Here is a 17,200-nt window from a genome sequence, read left to right on the forward strand (position 1 = left end):
CTACCAACGAAGTACTGTGACGTCGATGTGTGACGTACCAAGTGCACGTCTTTGTCGCAGATGTATAAATCATCTTAAACGAGCTCTAGGGTTACCTTGGCAAGTGTCAATGTGTTTGAGATCGCTTTAACCTCTGCGAACAGGAAAAAGGTTGTTTAAAGAACCGTGCGTGCCGTGTCACCAAGCGGTAGTGGTTACGTGTAAATGTAGGGGAAAATGGCAGATAGAAAAAATAATAATGTCCCCAACACCAGTGCAAATTTATTATTCAGCGGCGCTCCGGAGTTTAACTTCAATCTGCCCTTCCTGCCAGTGAGCCAGGCCACTGGACCAGCGGTGTTGTCAGGAGGTGAGACGAAAACGAAACCGTTTCAGTGTCCAATCATTAGCTGTGTGTTTAGCCGGCTAAGCTAGCTGGCTGACGGGGTTCCTGTACTGCTGTCAGCTGTTTGTGTTAAACAATATCGGTGTTAGAAACGGAAAGGAGGAGGATGCCGTGTTTCATAAGAATAGACGTTTACATTTGGTTTGCTTTTCAAATCGCAACAAAATTACACTTGGAACAGGCTGTCGGAAGTGTTTTAGATTGACCGAGAACTAAGGCTTTCTTTATAGCGTTTGTTTCGTGCTAACTGATTATTATGTGCAACTGCCTACACGGACATGCAGATTCTAAAATAAGTCCGTGAGGATCGACTCCCCCAGAAATCATATTTGAGAATGTCTCGTCGATGAGGTGTCTTCATTGGTTTAATGTGTCTCCCCAACACCTTTCTTGTTTTAAGTTATATGAATCCAAGCAACTTCCATCCAACCTCTTGTTTCTGTTGCAAATCTAAGTCTCCTCCAGAGTCATACAACTCATCAGATCGCTTCTCATTTCCCTCAGATGATTCCACAGATGTCGGAGAAGAGGACAGCTTTCTGGGTCAGGTCTCTGGCAATGGACCGGCCCCCTCCACTTTCAACTACTTCTCCAGCCCCGCCACCACCGCTGACCCCTTCTCATCCATCGGCCAGCCGCCGGCCCTGTCGGCGGCCCCGACGACGGCCGGCCCCGTGTCTGTCCCCGGCAGCGTCGGCATGGCTCCTGCCCCTCCCTCAGCTTCCCACATGAACCACGCTCCGCCTCCTTTTGGCGGCACCGTGTATCAGAACCCCATGGGGCGGCACACTCCTCCTCCTCCCGCCGCCGCCACCACCACCACAATGACTCCGCCGCCTCCTCTGATGCAGCAGCAGAGTCACAACCCGTACCGACACACCCCCACCAGCAGCAGAGCCAGTCCTTATATTCCAGCCCCGGAAGTCCTGCCACCGGGCCACGCACCCCAACAGAACCCGTACTCTCTGAGCTCTCAGCCGCAGACATTCCCGCCAACAGGACCCCCCTTTGCCAAGGTAGGCCTTCGGGAAGGGCATGGTTACATTTGAACCCCCCCACCCCCCACCACCACCACCCCCAAGCCATTTGATTGAACTTGTAAAACAGGCTTCTTTGTTCCCGTCTCTCTTCAGCCTCCTCCCACGGAGATGCAGCTACCGCCTCCGCCTCCAGCCGGCGCTGGAGCGGTCGTTCCCGCTGGTCCCATGATGCTGTCCAACTACAATGTTTACGAGCCCGTTCACCCACACTGGTTCTACTGCAAACAAGTGGAATCAAAGAGTATCTGGCTCCCTTTCAGCATCATCGACTCCCTCCAGCTGGAGGAGACATATAACTCAGGTACGGCACCCCCGCACTGCTCAAAGGCGCTTTCACCTGTGAGGCAGAGCAAAGTAAACCTGGGATGTGCACTGGTGCCTGTTTTCATTCCTTCCTTCCAGTTCAGCCAGACCCAGAGAATGTGATCGTGCGGACGGAGGGAGGGCGATACGACGTGCAGCTGTATGACCGCGTAAGGACCTCCGTCTATTGGGAGGAGGAGCCGACGGAGGTCCGGCGCTGCTCCTGGTTCTACAAAGGGGACGCTGACAGCCGCTTCGTTCCTTACTCCGAGGACTTCAGTGAAAAACTGGAGGTCGGCGTCACTCTGACAAACTGACAAACAATAAAAAAAAATTGGGTTGCCGTCGGTTACCTTTTCCAGAGTCCACAAATCTATTTTTTGCCCAATCCAGGCCGAGTATAAGAAGGCCGTGTCCACCAACCAGTGGCACCGTCGACTGGAGTTCCCATCTGGGGAGACCATCGTCATGCACAACCCCAAGGTGAACCCTCTCCCTCTGATTAACCCTCTGCTAATTGGCCTCGCCACCTTTCCCGTTGTTCGCTTGAACCGTTGCCTTCCTGTTTCGTGTTGGCAGGTGATCGTTCAGTTCCAGCCGTCGTCCATCCCAGACGAGTGGGGCACGACCCCAGATGGGCAGACCAGGCCCCGGGTGGTGAAGCGAGGGATTGACGACGACCTCGACGAAGTGACTGACGGTAGATTTTGCCGTCATTCTTGCGTTGCATTTCGTCGATTATTCGCAAATGTCTGTGTGGTTGAGAATTTTTTTAGACATAGGACCTCATCTCCAAGTTAGTCAGTGGAGACCGTTACAACATGTTGCAACCAGTCCTTCTGGTTTAGCAGAGCTGGCTGGCGCTAGGCTAACACGAGTCAACAGTTCCTAGCTAGCTTGCCAGGAAAAACAATCTTACCCACCGCTAGTGCACCCAAGGTAAATAAAATATAACAGCAGGCTATCAATGTAAATGCCTGTGTTGACAGAATAATGTTAGAAATAAAACTACCCTTGCATCACAGTGATCATATTCAATCTTGAGTGAATGGTTTCTCAGCAGCAGCAGAATTTCTAACCCTCTGGTTGGTAATGTAACAAGCTGCACTGAAAAGTAAACAGAGGAAGAGCAATAATTACCAGTCTACCGCTGTTGTAGCCTATTACCAAACAGAGGAAGTGTAACTATGTTGCTGCCTAGACGCCAGGCCCTCAAAATCCAAATGGGATGCAAGGTTAGTTTTATTTCTAAAATTCTTTTCTATCAACACAGACGTTTACTGTTTACATCGACTGTCTGCCATTGCAATTTGTCTGCCTGTGGGTGTACTGTGGAGCGGGTAAGATTGTTTGACTTGCGCTCGCTTAGCAACCAGTCAAACTCTGGTCTCCTCTGGTAAACGGCACGCCGGACAAAATTCTGAACGTCCTCTTTAATGTCCTTGTCAAGGTCATTCAGGCTCTGACTGACCGTTTAGATCAGCGCAGTCAGAGGAGATTTCACATCAGGCATTGATTCTTCTGTTTAAACACTTCATAAATCATCTAAACAAGACGAAGCAGAAGTATGTTTGATGTTGAGCAGACACACGATGTACACGACGGTCGACAGCTAATTGATAGAGAATATGAGTTTTTTTTTTAAACCAATTGATCAGTTGTCAAATCCTGTGCACCTTTTTTTCCAGGTGAGCTTCCCAAAGTGGACCACCTGGTGTTCATGGTTCACGGCATCGGTCCCGTGTGTGACCTGAGATTCAGGAGCATGGTGGAGTGTGGTGAGTAGCGAGCACGTCGGCAAGGTACCGGAGAACTGACGCAATCTAAAAGTCTTTTTTTGAATGTTGTTGTTGTTTTTGTTTTTGTTCATTAGTGGACGACTTTCGCAGCGTGTCTCTCAAGCTCCTTCACAGTCACTTTCAGAAATCGGTGGAAGGACACGCCATCAGCAGGGTAGAGTTCCTGCCCGTGCAGTGGCACACGGCCCTGCACGGAGACGCCACTGGAGTGGACAGGTGAGGAGAAGTTTGTCCACAAATGAATCATGCAACAGCAGGTTTTTCTCTGTTATAAATTGTCTCAATGAATTAGAATTTTGTGTTCAGCAGTGTATTTCACCCCACATAGACACAGATACAATACACTCTGAGTTCTGATAGGATGAACAAAAACTTTGTTTCGATTCCGGGCCTGGGACCTTTCTGTGTGGAGTTTGCATGTTCTCCCTGTGTCTGCGTGGGTTCTCTCCGGGTTCTCCGGCTTCCTCCCACACTCCAAAAACATGCATGTGAGGTCAATTGAACACTCTAAATTGTCCGTAGGTGTGCATGTGATTGTGAATGGTGGTCTGTCTCTATGTGGCCCTGCGATGAACTGGCGGCTTGTCCAGGGTGTCACCCTGCCTTCGTCCTAAGACAGCTGGGGTAGGCTCCAGCAGAGCCCCGTGACCCTGAGCCCGGGAGGAAGCGGGTATGGAAGATGAATGAATGCAAGTCATTGTCTTTCTTCTTCTTCTCCTGTTCAGGAGGATCAAGAAGATCACCCTGCCCAGCACTGGACGCCTGCGTCACTTTACCAACGAGACGTTGCTGGACGTGCTTTTCTACAACAGTCCCACCTACTGTCAGACCATCATGGACACGGTTGCCCTGGAGATTAACAGGCTTCACGCCCTTTTCATGGAGAGAAACCCCGACTACAAGGGCGCCGTGTCGGTTTGCGGCCACAGTTTAGGTACGTCAGCGCCTCCAACACAACCGTGCTCTTTCTCCCATTTTTTTTTTGCATCAAGTCGTCAATTTTTCTGCCCTTTGTGCGCCGACAGGATCTCTGATTCTCTTCGACCTGCTGTCCAATCAGAAGAACGGCTCCCCGGGTCTGTCCTCGACCGTCACGCCCACCGCTAACGGAGAAACCAACCAGGTTGCACACAAGTTTCACCTCCACCTTCTCATTTCGCCGAGTCTCACCCGTTTCTGCATCGCAGCAACTTCAAGGTCAAAGACCCGGGAGCGCCTGACGGTCCGGCTTTGTCTTCAGGTTCCCGTCCCCGTCGCACAGGCGAACGCCGCTGCTAGCGCTCCGGCAGTGGAGGAGGAGCCCAAGGAGGACGGGGAGGAGTTTGAGGATCTCGCCGCCATGCTGGAGCACCTGGGCTTGTCCGAGTACAAGACCACCTTCGACGAGGAGAGGATCGACGTGGAATCTTTTGTGAGGAAAATGAAAGCTTTTTCTCTTCTCTACTCATCCTTAAAGGTTCAGTGTGTAAATTAAGGAAGCCTAGGTTTCCTATTTAGACCACTGTCAGGCAAGATGGCAGGTAACGAGGAGCAAGAGCCTCGACCCCTGGATATTCTTATACATGTGAGAACCGTTCTAAAGGCAGGAGAACCAAATGACTTTTATTCTACTGCGAGTTTACACTTTTAATAATGAATTTATGGACTGTATGGTAAGCTTTTACCAACATGAAAATCATAAATCAAGCCAAGTTTTACACAGCATCTTCATTTCGTCTCATTTTTTGTGCTCTGGCAGCTCATGTGCACAGTAGAGGACCTGAAGGAGATGGGGATTCCGCTGGGTCCCAGGAAGAAGATCGCCAAGTTTGTCAAAGAGAGAGTGAACAAGCAGGTGGGCATGTTGGCCGACTGCCACGTGAGGCGCCAAAAACAGACTGTACTGACTAACCCAGCTGTTTTTCCTGTTTTTTTTTTTGTTTGTTTTTTTAAATATAAATTAAAAACAGGCTGCACGCCAGGCTGCTCAGGAGCACAAAGCGGAGGTCAAAGAGGTCAGCCAGGCGGCCGCGCCCCCACCGGCGGCCGAAACCCTCTCTGATCGCTCGGTGCAGCAGCTCCAAGTTGGCAACAGCATCTCCTCCGTCCACGTCAACTACAACTACTTTGAAGTCGGCACCGGGCAGGTAGAGCGCGGCCGTCACAGCCGACCCAGTCGGTTCTTGGACGATATATATATATATATTTTTCTTTTTTAAACAGCACTCAATGTGCAAATGTTTTTCTCCCTAGGTGTCTGTGGTCTACCACTCTCTGGATTTTGAGCCGGTGAATTTCTTTGCCTTGGGCTCTCCGATCGGCATGTTCCTGACCGTCCGGGGACTGGAGAAGATCGAGGAGACCTACCAGCTGCCGACGTGCCGAGGATTTTACAATATTTACCATCCAGTGTGTAAATTTTAAAAATACCTCGTATACACCAGAATCAGAATCAGAATTCCTTTATTAAGCCCAAGGGGAAATTGCTTTTTGTTGTGACAGCAGCTCCAATTCAATGTGTGCAAGTTAGAAAATATATTATATATGTGTATGTGTATATATATGTGTATGTGTATATATATATATATATATATGTATGTGTATATATTATATGTATGTGTATATATATATATATTATATGTATGTATATATATATATATATGTATATATATTATATGTATGTATATATATATATATATATACATACACATGTATAATATTCATTTATGATATCTACATATATAATATAATATAAAAAAAGAGTTGTAAAAATGCTCATCATTTATATTTTATATAAAATATAATTATAATTATATTTTATATAAAATATAATTATAATTATATTTATAATTGTTTTTTTCCTTTTTCCAGCTGGACCCAGTGGCTTACAGGATCGAGCCCATGATTTTGCCAGACTTGGACCTCAAGCCGGTTCTGATCCCACACCACAAAGGCAGGAAGAGGCTTCATCTGGGTACGGCACCGCCGATGGATGAGTTTCCGCTCGGAGGCTCTTCCACTCGTGCTTGGAGTGGTTTTGGTCCCGACTAGATGCTGACTCAGCAGCACCAGAGCTCAGACTGGCCTATTTTGTCTGGAGCCGCTGAATGCGGCGTCTCCGGCGGCCGGTTCTGTCTGCCTCTTTTGGGTGGAGTGCCCTGGTTTGTGGCAAAATACAAGGACTCTATTGTACCAGCAGAGCAGAGTTTTGTATGGAAAGGAAAAAACATGCTGAATGTTTTCTGTCTTATTATCGCAAAAGAAGCGAAGAAAACAAACTAAACAAAAAAAAGTGGGGGAAAACAGTTGAGAAAAGCAGCTCATTTGTTCTACATCGGAAAATTCTTCAAACAGCCAGTTTTGTCACATCACTCGCATGCTGGGATGTTTCCATGAGGTTTGGCTTTTGTCTCGTGCAGAGCTGAAGGAGAGTCTCACCAGGATGGGCTCGGACCTGAAGCACGGCTTCATCAGCTCCCTGAGGAGCGCCTGGCAGACGCTCAACGACTTCGCCCGCGCTCACACCGCCTCGGCGCAGCTCCAGGCCGAGCTCGCCATCGTGGCCAATCAGATCGAAGAGCAGGAGAAGCAGGCGCAGGAGGGTGAGCGCTTCAGGAAGATAAAAAAAACAACAACAACAAACCCCAGCGCCTCCTGAATTGGGAGCGGAGCGTCTCTCTCAAAATGGGAAAAGTGCAAATGCGCTCTCATTTGTGTTTGATAGAGCACAAGATTGCGGAGAGCCCCGAGCCGCAGCGAGAGGAGGAGCCTCAGGTGAAGGTGGGGATGCTGAACGGGGGGAACCGCATCGACTACGTCCTGCAGGAGAAGCCCATCGAGAGTTTCAACGAGTACCTCTTTGCCCTCCAGAGCCACCTCTGCTATTGGTACACACAACTCGCATCGGTCACGCTTTGCACTCCACACCATCCAATCAGAAGGAGGGAAATGGAAGGATTCACTCCTGCCCTTTCAAATGACAAAACGCTTGTTTGCTGACCGAGCCTCACAATAATCTGTTTATTGCCGCAGAGTTCAGACCAGGCATGGGCAAACTACGGCCTGGGGGCCAATATGCGGCCTGTTGAGCTTTCTAATCCGGCCCGCCGATATTGAAGAAATTATATTAATCAAAGGGAGTCAAGGGGTCAAAGGTCAAAGGGATTTTATTTGTCATAACTTGTACAAGAAACTAACTGGTGTGCTCCCGGTGCAAGCAGTGCATCATTCACTCACTAAATAGGATAAAAACACCTACATATAAAAACATCTTAGCTCCAATAAAAAAAAAAAGGAACTTGAAGAAATTATATTAATAGTAAGTAAATAATGAAATAGCTGCATTTCATCCATTTTTTCCAGTGTTTTAAGAGTCATGTCAATAAAGAGCTAAATACGGTGGGGCTTCAAAGATGGAGATTTTGTTGGAACGCCTTGGTTCGTTTTCAATGGGCATTGAAATAGACCAAAACACTCCCATCTGCTCCTGGTCCAGCCTCCTTATCAAATTCCGCAACCCATTGTAGCCCATTGCACCCCTGGTTTGGACCGTTTGCTTTCTGGTGGTGACAGAACCGTATTTGAGACATGACGAGCGTCCGTTGCGCTGTTGCGCTCGAAACGTGAAACCGAGGATCGGCTCCTGATCGAGAAGCTTTGACGTTTAGTCTTCGCCGCTTCACGCAAACCTCTCCTCATTGCACTTCAATTTTATGCAACTCCAAGGTCGTTCCACTTTTGACAGCTCGCTCTCGACTGCTGCAAAGCTGGAGGCCGTGAACGCAAACGTTTGTGTTTACGGGGGAAGCAAACAAACTGAGCCGCCTTGTGATGCCACTTCATTTATCTGCGCGATTAAAGCCACGTCACGGACTCGGTGTGGTCGCACCGCCACGCTTGAGCAGCGCCGTAGACGGCAGATGCTTCACGGAATGTTCCAGAGACGAGTTTAGATTCAGAGGGAACATTCTCTGTGAAATCAACGACACGGCCGTCCCTGACTTACAGACGCAACACTGTTCGACGGAGGAAGTCCCGGCCTCGAACGCCGTGAAAAGTTGTACACTGCGGCACACTGTTCATTCTTTGCATTTATATTTCCACTTTAAAAGTACAAATAAATTAACAAATGAACTAGTGTGCACATCGTATAGCGCGTAGACCCAGAATAAACTGAGAACCTGCGGCAGATTCACAGGATGAGATATAATTGGACAACAGGAAAGCGGATTATGACGCTAGCAGGAGCATGATTTTCTGTATTTTTGCAACACTACCAAATTTAATTTTTTACAAATTTTAAGCATCAGGCCGTTTGTATTTTTTTTTTTTCATGGGCCTCCAATGTTGATTTTTATTTTTTTCTTGTTGTTGTTTTGCAGGGAATCGGAAGACACGGCTCTCCTGCTGCTCAAAGAGATCTACAAGTGCCGGGGGATCCACCCGGAGCAGATTGTGCATTAACACCCCGAAGAACTCGCAATGGAAATGAGCCCGTCTGACTGAAACGGTCCCATCGATTTTATTTTCCCCAATCACCTCTTATCATGTTTTCCTCCTTTCTTTTAAACTTTCTATTTGTGTAGGTTATTGTATGCAGATGAATAATACAAGTGTATTATGCCATTTGTCTTAAATTAAGAACCATACCAGTTAGCTCTAGATCTCAGACACTTGATGACAAGTTTGATATAACATTTTTATATAGGGTAACATTATAGAAGGGGGTCACGCCCGTTGGTGGTGAAAACACGTGCATCAGCCAATGAAACGATCACAGCAGAAGTTGAAGTTCTCTGTACATTTATTTCATTGCCAAAAATTCAAAATAAAATCTTTTTTTTTTCTGGCACAGGTTCAATGTGATTAAATCAAGTCCTGCTGAAAAGAGGAAGCACGACTTTTGTCCTGAATGAAGTCTCTGAAACGTATCTACAAAACAACATCACTGTAATATTTGGAAGAAAAATATTTAAAAAATAATTACAGTACAACATGAGCTGCAAAAATCATTGTTCAGTCAGAGGAAAAATAAAGCGCGTCCAATCTACTCTGCGTTGTCAGTCACATCTCACCTCAGTGGCCCTTTCAGCTCGAACATCCTCGCTTATTATGGGATGGAATAAAACAATCGGTCTCCAACATTCCCCGTGAAGCACACTCTATAGGCACGTGCGACAGAATACAAACTCATTGAGGAGGCAAAAGTGGGGAGAAGTATTTACAAAAACCCGCTGGAACATTCAGTCTCCATCCAGTATTGGGAATGACGGCGCTGCTGCGAGAGGCTCTCACTGGACGTGAATGACAGATGCAAAGTTCAAACATCAATGCTGACCTGATAATAGGCACGTCGTTGCTCGTCGATTGTAACACCTTCGACGCTGCGCTTGCTTTGAAATGTCTCAAGAATGAAAACGGTCCCTTTTTGTTTTTTTAAACTACGCGATTCTCAAACAAACCTCGGCGAAAAAGACAAAACGACTGCCGAAGTGAGAAATGGAAACCTTAAAATAAATGAGCCAAGCCTCAAATTAGACAGCTGGGAAATTACAGAAAGTTGTTCTTGTGGGAAAAAAAAAAAAACATGAATTCTATTTCAACAAAGTGCAACTTCTTCTTTTTGTCACCAGAAAATAAATAGTTCTGCATCGAAACTTTTACCTCATTCCTTTTTTTTATACATGCTTTTATTTAGAAAAAAAGCCTCTAATACTGCTGTTTGATTGTAATTATATTTTTAAGTAGGGATGCAAGTTAAATATTAATTTAATATAGAGAAATTTGTTCTTTCAATGCCATGTTTGTTATTCTATATACTGACGTACCGTATCAGCTGACTGACACTCCGAGCTCATGGTGTGGTTGTTCTGCAGAGGTTGGGGGGGAAAAAGTGCTTCTTATAAATAAAACACATCTGGCTACACTAAGAAAACACCCTCACGTGTGTGCAATTGTTATTATTATTATTATTATTATTATTATTTTACTGGAATTGTCCTTGAGAGGGAAGCGTTTTGCTGTAAAAAAAAAAAAAAAAAAAAGACTGGTTGAAGCCGAGATTGGCCGCTCCGTTTGAAGCTGAAGCTGTGCGACGTGAACATGTGACGGTCGCCGATCTCACCCAGTCCGCGTCTCCCGACGCTGCCGCAGCTCTCGTACCGCGTGGCGACATCGTGCTCATACATTCATTCGTCTACGGCTGTGCGGTGAAGCGCGGCAGGTTCCGGGCGCTGAACGCGCCTCGCCCTGCAGCGCGCCGACGCCGCCCCGCCCCGCCCCGCTCACTCCCCGGCTTTGCTCTGGGTCTTGTAGGCCTGCTTGCGGAGGTGGGCCTCGATCTCCTCGCGGAACACCAGCATGCCCAGGTGGGAGTGCGACGCCTCGTTCATGGCTTTGGACTGGATGCACATGCGGTACTGCTCGGGCGTCAGCTCGTCGGCGCACTGCTTCTCGTGCCACAGGTGGAAGAGGCTGGAGACGGGCGTGCGGGTGACGATCAGGTCGCTCCGCAGGTACTTCCTGTACAGGTGGACGTCCTCCACGCCCCAGCCCTTGACGTCCAGGTCGAACCCGCCTGGCGCGAAACAACGTCAGGTCATCGGGTTAATTGTGTAATAATTTTTTTTTTTTGAAGAAGAAGAAGAAACAGCAACATCAAGAGGTAACATTTTAGATTGCAGCGCCTTTCACTCTCCCCCTCCTGAGCGTGCTGGTGAACTACGGTGAACCCAAACGTAGTTATCTCATCCTGGATTGTCCACACCGGGCTTCCTTAGTAATATGGCAGTGCAAGATGACAGCTGACAGGTAGCAAGAGTCTTGCTCACTGTATATTCTTAGATACGAGAACCTTCCTAACAAAACCACAATACTTTACAACTTTTTACTGCAATCATACACTTTTATGAATGTATTTATGGGCAGTATATTAAGTTTTTAACAATACATAAATCATAAATCAAGACACACTTTCAATTACACACTGGACCTTTAAATCCCATTCTAGATGTACATGATATATTCCTTTTTTTTTTTTTTACTCTGTAATTGTGTCTGTGTGCTTCTATGTACATTTTATGTACTGCTGGGACACTAATGTGTGGAGTGATAAACATTCTTCTTCTTCTTCTTCTTCTTCTTCATGCATCGTCACAGTAACAGCATTCATCGGGCAGGAAACTGATGACGAAATCAAAGGGATCAGGTGCTCACCGATGTTGAGAAAGTCCGAGCGGTACTGACACGTCATTCCGAAGCCAAAGTCTCTCCAGAACCCAGCGTCTTTTTTATGAATCTAGATTTAAAGAAAGAAACGCAATACACTGAGCTCGCAATGCCAACAGAATTAATCAGTGTTTGTTTATCTGAAAGGCTCCTGGTCAATGATTCAACCAGCGGAATCAACCACAACAAGCTACAGGACAAGAAGAGGGCCAACCGGGATCGACCTCGCAACTGCAATCTTCAATCTTGTGTTGGGGAGTAACTCGTTACATTTGCCGAGTATTCTTCCCGATACTCATCCTGGCTGTCAGTGTGTTCTTCCCCTCTGATCTTATGCTTTGGTTTATTCAGTTAGTTTATTGAGGCATAATCTGGTGTTTCCCCCGCACTCTTTAAAAAGAGCAAAAGTGCATTCCCGGCTTATAAAACGCAGCGCTGTCCCTCTGCTAAGAGAGAAACTGCTTAGGAGGGAAAATACAGACGTTGCTGCGAGCCATTTTCCAAAGGAAATGTTTCCTTTCTGCTTTCTACCAAGCCACACAGTATTACACTGTCTTCTGTGGTGTGATTTGTGCTTACTTTTTTTTTTTTTTTTTTAAATGGGTAACAACCTTTGTGTAAATTGTTGGTAGTGTGTTTGGATGACCAGCAGGGGGATTTCTATCTTATTTAAATGATTCACAAGCAAAACAAAAATTCTAAAAACCATTTGACAAAGCAGCGCAGTGGTTGACACGCAGTGCTTTGTGCTTTCTTCTTGACGTCTTCTCGTCTCTCACTTGCTGAGATGCTCTCTGTAACGGTTGCGAGAGGGAAATTTGGGGAAGAAAAAAAAACAAAAAACCCCCAGGGGAAGTCGACGGCAGAGAAGCAAATGAGCCGAGCAAAAAGCAACAAGAGGCCGCCAAGGAGTAAACTTAGAAGTGGTAATTATATGCCACTGACTTTACAACTGCTTGTGCTAAAGCTGGGACGAGAATACGAGAAATACAAAGAGCTTCTGAAAGTGCAAATGCTTTTGGAGGTCTAACTATACGAAGATGGGAAACATTATGGAAAACGTGAAGTAAAGTAATGGAGATGATAATAAAGACTATATTGGATTGGGTATTGGAGAAAAAAAAAAATCAATAATTGATTGTGGCTTTATTGTCAGTATGCAGTCTTATAATAGAGACTACATACTGCATACATCTCAAAAAGAGATGGCTGGAACACAGAATAATTTACCAAACAAATCTAATAAATACTAACAAAAGCATGCCCATTCCACAATCACCCAATCTACGGCAGTTTCGGAGAACCCAGGATTTAATGCAGCATCTTCACTCTTACCAGTTGGAGTTCGATGGATGGAGCCAGCTCCAGGTTTCCATAGACGATGGCCGGATTGTACAGACTGAACACCACTGGATAGAAGACTCTCTTATCTAAAAGAGCAACAGAATGTGTATTAGTGTACAGTGTCAATGCAAGCAAGTCTGGGAACGACGCATCGCGACAGTGGGCGCGACGGACGAACGCGAGGACCTACTTGGAGCAGCGTGGAGGCGACACGTGTTGAGGAACTCCAAGGAGAAATGGATGTCAACGTCGCAGAAGAACATGAGGACGTCGCCCCTCTTCCAGGCGTGGGCTCCGATGTCCAGGCCCCGGCCTCGGGAGAACTCCTCGTCCACGGGGATCAGCGTGTAGTTGCTGAAGTTCTCCTCTCTGCGCACACACACACACACCTCCGTTCACTTAACACGCAACCCTGACAGCTAGCACTGGATGCACGGCCGGGCAGACAGACCTGGACACCTTCTCCAGGGATGACTTCACCTCCTGCAGGCCTTCCCGCCCGAAATAGACCACGGTGAGGTGAACCCGCCGGTCCTGCTGTATGCACACCTCCCTGCAGACATTTTGGACGGCCGTCGAGATGGCAAACATTGCCGCATCACGTCTGGCGGGGAAAACAGTCCCGCTTTTGTTCTCACCTGAAGTTGTGCAAGAACTGCGCGAAGGTGTCGACTCGCCCTGCCAGCGGCACAATGATGTTGACGACCATCGCCGCCGTCTCCACCGACGTGCTCCGGACCTTCATCAGGGGGCCGAAGGGCCTGAAGAGCGTGACGTGGCGGAAGCTGCTGGAGTCCTCTTTGGCGAAGAAGAGCTCGTAGAGCGAGCCTTTGTCTCGCTCGGTCCTGTACAGCCCTGAGGAAGGAGAAGCACAGAGGGGAACGGAAACGATAGCGAGTTTCATATTTAGGGCAATCAGGTGGGCTTCCTTCAAGAATGGCAGCAAGACCTTTGTTACTCTATGTATACTCCTATATATATCTCCTGTATATATTTGAGAACTGTTCAAAGGGTAGGAAAACAAAATGACTTGTTTCACTGCGATTATACACTTTTATTGATGTATTTCTGGGCAGTGTGTTAAGCTTTTAGCAATATAAGTAAAATCAATCATTAAATCAAGCAAAACGATACACACAGGAGCTTTAAGCCTCCTAAAACCAAGGCTACAAATGTAACTACAGATTGTATGAATCCCGGGTGACCGCCACCGGAGGCGGCGCTAGAGTGCTGAAATGGAACGCACCTTCTGTGAAGTGAGCCTCCGTGTAGGTCTGCCTCTGCATGGGCACGTCCTCCTCCACGCCGTCCTCCTCGTCGGGGTTGTTGATGATATCCAGCGCCGCCTCGATGACCTCCACCAGCTCGTCCCTGCGGTCCTTGCGAACGGGCTTCTCCTCCGGGTGCCTCGTCAGCCCCATCTCCAGCTGGTACACCTTGGACGAGGTGAAGCTCTCGAAGGGCACCAGGGCGTACTCGCTGGGGAGGCGCGCCCCCGTGTTGACCTCGGCCTTGTCGATCTGAGAGTGCAGGAACTCCAGCAGGTCGCCCGGCTCCTGGTCCTTGGTCTCGGCCAGGCCCTGCACGCCCGGCGGCTCCTTCTTGTCCTGCAGGAGCTTCAGCTTCTCGCTCATCTCCTGCAGCTCCTGCTTGAGCTGGGCAATCTGGCGCTTGAGGCTGGCGGCGCGGTTCAGGTGGCGCTCCTCCTGCTCCTGCAGCAGGGCCTGGTAGTACTCCTTCCCGTAGGTCTCTCCCGCGAGGCCCGGCAGAGCCAGGCTCATGTCTGCCGGGGGGGTGCACTCCAGCAGATAGGCGAAGAGCAGGAGCACCAGCAGCAGGAAGAGACACAGGAAGAGCCAGCGGACCCGGCCCTGGAGGGGCAATCCCCGCCTGGGCATCGCGCTCGCGTACAAGCTATAGCCGGCAAGTCTGCATCCCCGGTCCTCGCTGGTCACATGACGCGTGATGCGCACCAGCACATCGCCTCACAAGTTTGAAAAGGCATTTAGGTCATTTTTTACAATGCAGGTCTTGTTCCTGGCGTTCACAATCATGTGTCCTTAGGGGATTCATGCAGAGATCATCTGAGGAAAAACACAGAAGCCACATGAGACCCAAAACATTTTCAAGATTGAAGATTTTGAGAGAACTGACTTTACGTTCAAAGTATGCAAGTATTCAGTAAATGAAAAAAAAAAAAAAAGAAAAAAGAAAAAAAAGAAAAGGAAACAGGAAAGCACTGCAATAACGTTTGAAGACATTTGGTAATTAAATCACCTCTAAGCAGCACTTTCAGTCAGTCGATCAGAAAAATTGTACTGTTTGGTAAACTTCCGAAAATGCTCAGCATTTAAGAATTAATTTAAAGCTGGAGGCTGGTGGGAACAGTCTCAGCTGGGAAGATTGGCAAGGTAGCGCCACAGGAGCTAGCTCTCGGCTAAACAACAGCGCAAGATCATCAAGCCACACAAGGAGTGGGGAAGGACCACTTCCGGTATAGCTACTCCCTTTTCAAAATAAAGGCTCGGAAGTGTTCGGCTGTAATTTTACGTTTGGCCCAAAACAAAAACACGAAGACTATGAGGCCAAAAGTAACTCTAAAATCCAGCTACAACTACAGCGCACAGTTTTGCCGGTTAAACTGTGTCAAAGAATAAAAGTGTTCTTGCAAAGACCCATGTCAGCCACAGTTTTGTTGTCCATGATTACTGGGCAGTAAATCTGCTGATGAATTCGTGCCGAGAAGACCTCAACTGTTCCCACCATAGATAAAGTTCCCACGACATACCAGGCACACTCTATGTTGAAGGTCATGTTGTAAAGGAAGAAAGAAAATAAAGCCTCTCTAAACTTTAACTACTGCCGTTTTTCCATTCCTGACAGTTGAGGTCTTTTTTTTTTTTTTACCTGGCATCTTAGATGTAAATCTGCTTCAAGACAAACAATAAAGAAACCTTCACAGTAATGATTCCAATAGGATAGGTTTTCTTTTAAAAGTATCTCTATTTTTTTATTTATTTTTTTTTGCAACATGTGAGAAAATCACTGCTTAACTTGCATAAGGAAAGGACACGTATTGTAAGTTCAAAATTTTTATTCTGACCTTTGTACATTTGGCCAAAAGCAAATGCACAACAAATGCACGTGTAATCTTGGTGATTACCTCTAAAAGTCAAAGAAGAAAAAACAATAACCAATGTGTCATCTGAAAACTGCTGGAAGCTCTAGATTTTAGGCATAATTTATTTAGAGAAAAGTAGCAGCATTATTTCACAAAGTCATCATATTTTGCAACAATCCTATATTGCTGTAGAGTCATTCTATTTGAGAAAGGAGTAAAACGCAAAACTATCAAGACAAATTACAAGATGGATATACTCACACATCCTCATACTTCATGGCCTGAGTCTGCCAAGTTTAAATATGTGAGAGGGATTGATTTTGGAGCACTGACAATAAAAAGGGGGTGGTGTTTCAATTTGGTCAATGACCCTGATTGATGATTAAAGGGAGAGCGTAAAAACTTCGATATTATCATTAATAATCTAAATATGTAAGAATACCGCCTCTGTCTAAGATAAGACAGAGGCGAAGACAAAAATAGAATTTCAATACAGCACAAGGAAATGGCCGATCCCGGTAAATACAGCGACGGAAGACACTAACGCTGCATGTCGGTGCCTGCCATTAAAACACGTGAACATTTACTTTGAAAACCGCATCGTGAAAACTGACTCGACTCGGTCGCTAGCTTAGCGACGTTTAGAGCTTTGCTTGGCTTTTCAGGTTATTTTCAGACCGTTGTGAAGGCTGTCGAGCATTCACACTCCAGTAAGACCAACTACTCACCTTATACAGACTCCGTTCATTTCCTCTAGCGTTCACAGGCTCTCGCACAGACAAGACGCCAACAGCAGCGGGCGGCTTCTGGTGCAAAATGCCACGGAGCAAAGAGAAAAGACAGAGTAGGTAGTGTACTTCCGGCCAGCGATGAGCCAATGATAAATCCGCTCGTGTTTGTCGTCATTCAGCATGCTCCCTCTTAATAATAAGGCAAAAGCGGACTTCTTCTTCTTCTTCTTCTTCTTCTTCTTCTTCTTCTTCTTCTTCTTCTTCTTCTTCTT

The 17,200-nt window shown here is 46.8% G+C and overlaps 2 protein-coding genes across 3 annotated transcripts; one reads left to right on the forward strand and one right to left on the reverse strand.

The window, feature by feature from the left end:
* Window positions 1-51: 51 nt before the first annotated feature.
* On the forward strand, window positions 52-9,357 carry sec23ip (SEC23 interacting protein). Its single transcript, XM_076019116.1, has 18 exons — window positions 52-349; window positions 890-1,401; window positions 1,519-1,726; window positions 1,828-2,021; window positions 2,122-2,211; window positions 2,308-2,428; window positions 3,417-3,506; window positions 3,602-3,743; window positions 4,253-4,461; window positions 4,553-4,650; window positions 4,768-4,938; window positions 5,266-5,361; window positions 5,477-5,653; window positions 5,760-5,915; window positions 6,378-6,480; window positions 6,926-7,108; window positions 7,231-7,393; window positions 8,888-9,357. The coding sequence occupies exons 1-18, from the start codon at window positions 217-219 to the stop codon at window positions 8,967-8,969; spliced, it is 2,928 nt and encodes a 975-aa protein (XP_075875231.1). The 5' UTR covers window positions 52-216; the 3' UTR covers window positions 8,970-9,357.
* Window positions 9,292-17,147, reverse strand: csgalnact2 (chondroitin sulfate N-acetylgalactosaminyltransferase 2). 2 transcript variants are annotated; one of them, XM_076019121.1, is made up of 8 exons: window positions 16,926-17,147; window positions 14,323-15,160; window positions 13,715-13,931; window positions 13,528-13,629; window positions 13,267-13,445; window positions 13,068-13,162; window positions 11,721-11,802; window positions 9,292-11,082 (listed from the first exon to the last, which is right to left on the reverse strand). In XM_076019121.1, the coding sequence occupies exons 2-8, from the start codon at window positions 14,972-14,974 to the stop codon at window positions 10,790-10,792; spliced, it is 1,620 nt and encodes a 539-aa protein (XP_075875236.1). In that variant the 5' UTR covers window positions 14,975-15,160; window positions 16,926-17,147; the 3' UTR covers window positions 9,292-10,789. The 2 variants fall into 2 exon arrangements, with proteins under 2 accessions (XP_075875236.1, XP_075875237.1); XM_076019122.1 differs by lacking the exon at window positions 16,926-17,147 and adding an exon at window positions 15,354-15,511.
* Between the last annotated feature and the right edge of the window lie 53 nt (window positions 17,148-17,200).

The sequence above is a fragment of the Nelusetta ayraudi genome, unplaced genomic scaffold (genome assembly GCF_046127955.1).
Source record: "Nelusetta ayraudi isolate G7.1 ecotype Tasmania unplaced genomic scaffold, CSIRO-AGI_Nayr_v1 ptg000008l, whole genome shotgun sequence".
Taxonomy (NCBI): domain Eukaryota; kingdom Metazoa; phylum Chordata; class Actinopteri; order Tetraodontiformes; family Monacanthidae; genus Nelusetta; species Nelusetta ayraudi.

Bases quoted from the DNA above. Each gene is read 5' to 3' on its own strand.
- sec23ip (XM_076019116.1), top strand. From the start codon at position 217: ATGGCAGATAGAAAAAATAATAATGTCCCCAACACCAGTGCAAATTTA. The intron at 2,022-2,121 runs GTCGGCGTCACT...TGCCCAATCCAG, and splicing joins ACTTCAGTGAAAAACTGGAG to GCCGAGTATAAGAAGGCCGT. The intron at 7,394-8,887 runs GTACACACAACT...GTTGTTTTGCAG, and splicing joins CAGAGCCACCTCTGCTATTG to GGAATCGGAAGACACGGCTC.
- csgalnact2 (XM_076019121.1), bottom strand. From the start codon at position 14,974: ATGCCCAGGCGGGGATTGCCCCTCCAGGGCCGGGTCCGCTGGCTCTTC. The intron at 13,163-13,266 runs GTAGGTCCTCGC...TTGCTCTTTTAG, and splicing joins TCGCCTCCACGCTGCTCCAA to ATAAGAGAGTCTTCTATCCA. The intron at 11,803-13,067 runs GTAAGAGTGAAG...CTTTAAATCTAG, and splicing joins CATCCATCGAACTCCAACTG to ATTCATAAAAAAGACGCTGG.